We start from the raw sequence: 5,000 nt of genomic DNA on the forward strand, positions 1-5,000 counted from the left end.
CATATTTAAGACTAAAATATTGCTTTAATTCTTGCATTCAGAAGGTCAAAATTTTGGCTGTCAATACTAAATGAGTTATGTTTTTAATGTTTACCATCAAAAATGAAAAATATTTTGATCAAAAATCGTGAACCAGTCCCTTTAAAAAGCCAATAGATCTTCAGCAGACAAAATGTTTAAGGACAAATAGAAAATCCTCTTTGCTTCGTCTGTGTCCGAAGCGTAGGAAATTAAAAGTATGCACATATACTATTAAACCATTGCATGCACATTTGATGATAAAATTGTCAAATTTGAAGGGAGGAAAATGTTAAACGACAAAGATATGCTCATTCATGTGGTGCATTTGTGCTTCAAGAAAAATGGATTTTAATGGGGTAATTAACGCAATAGGCCTATAAGCTGAATATAAATATCTTTGTGTTAAAATTTGTTCACTAAATATATCTTGTTTGAATAGTGAAATAAAAGCTTGTCAATATATGATTTGTATTTATTCAGTATTTCTCATGAAAAAGGGCTTGCTGATGTGATTTAGAGAAAACATGATTGATTTATAGAGGATATCAAAAACTTGAAATTTATAATCAATTTGCATTTTAATAAAGAATTATACTTTTTTTCTACAAGATCAGCAAAGAAATAAGGTTTGAATGAGTTTGAATTATTGTGTTTAAATCATCATAGTACTTATTCTTCATTAATGTTATGGCATTAAATTTGCCCAGAATTACTGTGCTGCCATATGAGGCATCAGTATTTCATAAATACATCTTGTTTAAACAAAAAAAAGAAAAGAAAGAACACATCTTGATATGATCTGCGGAATATTGGAATTTAGCTTACTTAATTATGCACAAAAGTGGAAAATTATTATAGATTTCATGGCCCTTGGGGCTAATGATACTTTTAACTAATACTCAGGTAAATGATAAGACCGTCTTTTGGTTTGTATATATGGCATAAGAACAATTATTTACAGGAGGAAGTTATGAAGTTAAAGGAAGACATCAAACAGCTTCAGGAGAACGTGGAAAATCTCAAACAAACAAGTAAGTAAAAAGTTATATACAATAATCTGTGGAAAATCTCAAACAAACAAGTAAGTAAAAAGTTATATACAATAATCTGTGGAAAATCTCAAACAAACAAGTAAGTAAAAAGTTGTATACAACAATCTGTGGAAAATTTCAAACAAACAAGTCAGTAAAAAGTTGTATACAACAATCTGTGGAAAATCTCATACAAACAAGTCAGTAAAAAGTTGTATACAATAATCTGTGGAAAATCTCATACAAACAAGTCAGTAAAAAGTTGTATACAATAATCTGTGGAAAATCTCAAACAAACAAGTAAGTTAAAAGTTGTATACAACAATCTTTGGAAAATCTCAAACCAACAAGTAAGTTAAAAGTTGTATACAACAATCTGTGGAAAATTTCAAACAAACAAGTCAGTAAATGGTTATATACAATAATCTGTGGAAAATTTCAAACAAACAAGTCAGTAAAAAGTTATATACAACAATCTGTGGAAAATTTCAAACAAACAAGTCAGTAAAAAGTTATATACAATAATCTGTGGAAAATCTCAAACAAACAAGTCAGTAAAAAGTTGTATACAACAATCTGTGGAAAATCTCAAACAAACAAGTAAGTAAAAAGTTATATACAATAATCTGTGGAAAATCTCATACAAACAAGTCAGTAAATGGTTATATACAATAATCTGTGGAAAATCTCAAAGAATCAAGTCAGTAAAAAGTTATATACAATAATCTGTGGAAAATCTCATACAAACAAGTCAGTAAATAGTTAGGGCTGTTCCAGAAATGATCAAATGGGGGGGTCGGGCGGCAAATGATATTTTTTTGTATGGGTGGTCGTATTTTTTCATATTTTAATTGGTCCGTGGTTGGACTGTTAAAAAAATATTTATTATGGGTAGTGGGTAGTTTCTATTGTTTTATTTTGTGCCACGTGGGTGTTGAGTTTTCAGAATATTTTTATTGTCGCTCTTGTCGTGTTGGTTACAAAACGTCGGAGGGAAAATTGAAAACGTGCTTTCGAAATCGGAAATCGGAAGTAACATAGAACTATTCGAGTTGTCGCTCTTTGCAGCGCATAACTTTCCATTACGGCACTCTTCAAATTAGAGGCGCGTTTAGTAGGGTCCGTTTGGACGTGATGGCGGCGAACTCTGTTCTGTAGATTATTACAGTTTATAGTGCATCGATTTTGGGAATATTTTGAAACCAATAGGTATTCCGTTTTCTAATAAAAATAGGCAAACCTTGGTTGATTTTTACGAGGGTACCGATGCGTTATATTTATCAGTCGGTGTGATGGTGATATAGTGGCCTCCGGGCGCGGCGCGGGCTCCATTAGAAGACGAACGATTCGTGGAAAAACATATCCATACCCATTTCATGATAATAGCATCGTTTGGACTCCCAATCTTTCCAACATTCCCGCCATAGATGCCTTTGATTGTTGATGTGACATCGTTTCTTCAGAACTACTGTGATACAATGTCGCACAGGCATTACCGCGTCATTGACTAGAATGTTTGTCCCGAAAACCTCGCGAGATTCGTTCCGTTTTCATTTTTAAAAATATTTTTGTGGTGGGTCTGGTTAGTTTTTTTTTTTTTATTAGATGGGTCATTGTAAAATGAGTTTATTAATATGATGGGTCATGGGGTAATTTTTAATTTTTTTTTATGGGTGCTTGGTATATACAAAAGGTGCCTCCCGACACCCCCCCCCCCCCCCCCCCCCCCCCATGTATTTATTTCTGGAATAGCCCTTATATACAACAATCTGTGGAAAATCTCAAACAAACAAGTCAGTAAAAAGTTATATACAACAATCTGTGGAAAATCTCAAACAAACAAGTCAGTAAAAAGTTATATATGCAATAATCTGTGGAAAATCTCATACAAACAAGTCAGTAAAAAGTTATATACAATAATCTGTGGAAAATCTCAAAGAATCAAGTCAGTAAAAAGTTATATACAATAATCTGTGGAAAATCTCAAAGAATCAAGTCAGTAAAAAGTTATATACAATAATCTGTGGAAAATCTCAAACAAACAAGTCAGTAAAAAGTTATATACAATAATCTGTGAAAAATCTCAAAGAATCAAGTCAGTAAAAAGTTATATACAATAATCTGTGGAAAATCTCAAAGAATCAAGTCAGTAAAAAGTTATAAACAATAATCTGTGGAAAATCTCAAAGAATCAAGTCAGTAAAAAGTTATAGAGATACAATATCCAGCAATGAAGTAAGTAGAAAATCAGACAATTACGACATAAAATGAAAAATATCCAAACATCAAGTGATTGAAGATTAGACCATAACAGAATCTAATGCAGAAAATATCCAAAAATTAGATGATTATGATATAATTCGGCGAATCTCCACAAGTTGAATTAGAATAATATGGAAAATCCCCAAATAATTTTTTGTAGAAAAAGAAATAGAGCTGTGGCCTTAGTTGTACATGTAATTAATGAGTTGTGCATGTAATTAATGAGTTGTACATGTAATTAACATCTGTTATGATTTATAATTTGTAGGTAAGACAGAACTTTCCCAAAGATCCACAGTGGGTAGGAAAGGAATAGGTCTGTCGCGGTCACCACGGTCAGCCGTTCATTCGGTGGGAACTGGGAAAATGGAGGCTTTAGGAAACAGTGGTCAGAAGAACTTGGTACCTACCACAACAGCGGTCACATTAGTCAAACCAGAACCCAGATTCTTACAGGTGCCCAGTACTAGTGTACCGACATGCAAATCTCCGATCAAACAGAGATCTCCCAGAAACGGTTCACAATCTTCTAGGTCATTGTTCTCCAAGGACAAAATTCATAGGATTGGAGAAAAGAGTGCTTTTGTTGGGAAGAGTAGATTTGAACCTGTGGTAAACCCTCTAGTGGCAGGAAATAAAACTGCACCAGAAACTGATGGCTTTAGTTCATTTCCATCATTAACTGCTAAATCTGGTTTAAGTAGTGCTGTGGATTCTGAGAGGTTAAGTACTATAACTTCTGTGTCAAGTGCTAGACATACAAACTCTGTTAATACATCACACAACACGAGGATGAAAGGACCGGGATGTGTGTCTCCTACCATGCAGGATGTAGCTATTGTCCCAGAGAAAACTCGCACGGGAGAAAAAAGGTTATCATCGGAAACCCAGGATCAAATAGCGCCTAAAAAGATGAAGAGTTTAAATGGTGAGTATCGCATACAGTTCACTGCTGAACTGTTCAGTGCATTGACTGCATGTTCTTGTATACATTTACTTATGATGAAATAAGCAGGAAAAAAGAATTCTCAATATTCCTTAACAAAAGTTATGATTTAATAGTATTAGTTAATGTAATTATGATTTAGTTAAATGCTAAATTTGAAGATTATACTGTCAAATTTCCAAATACTACATATAACATCTATATAAATTGGAAAATTATTTTGCCAAGATTTAAATGGACTTTAAATTGTTTCTTTTTTACTTTAAAGACCCAACTTTTTCACCATATGGTGACCTGAGAAGTAGGTGTGGTCTAATCTGCACAGGTGTTACTTACCTGGAGAACCCAGGCCCATACACAGGAAATAGAGGGGTATTGGGGGGAAAAAAGAATCGGAATTAAAATATCTAATTAATAAATAAAGATGACGTTTTCGTGTATGTTGCAGGATAACCTTTGGGGTCAAGGAATGTTGTTTTAAAATATAAAAGCGGAGGCGTTAGCTGATATAGCTATATATTGCAAACAACATTTCAAGACCAAGGAGGTTATGTTATCCACAAAAACAACTTTATTTTATTATGGCTCGGAGTATGATATACAACCGATCGTTTATCTATACAGCTACGAATTAGGTCACCATGACGTCATGGCAGTTTCTGAAACAGATCAGGTCTACATGTATTTGCTAAGGAAAAAGATATAAGAAATGGTAGGGGTAAACTACATCTATTTTGAAA

General features: G+C 33.3%; 1 protein-coding gene across 2 annotated transcripts in view; it reads left to right on the forward strand.

The window, feature by feature from the left end:
• Positions 1–5,000, forward strand: part of LOC125649108 (centromere protein F-like) — a 57,133-nt gene that overhangs the window by 44,091 nt on the left and 8,042 nt on the right. For both annotated transcript variants that reach the window (XR_008803279.1, XM_056166254.1), the window contains exons 16-17: positions 983–1,052; positions 3,583–4,242. Coding sequence is in view for 1 of the 2 variants with exons in the window: in XM_056166254.1 (XP_056022229.1) it covers positions 983–1,052; positions 3,583–4,242 (730 nt within the window). In the remaining variant the exon portion in view is untranslated. The remainder of the gene's footprint in view (positions 1–982; positions 1,053–3,582; positions 4,243–5,000) is intronic.

This window comes from Ostrea edulis, chromosome 5, assembly GCF_947568905.1.
Source record: "Ostrea edulis chromosome 5, xbOstEdul1.1, whole genome shotgun sequence".
Taxonomy (NCBI): Eukaryota; Metazoa; Mollusca; class Bivalvia; order Ostreida; family Ostreidae; genus Ostrea; species Ostrea edulis.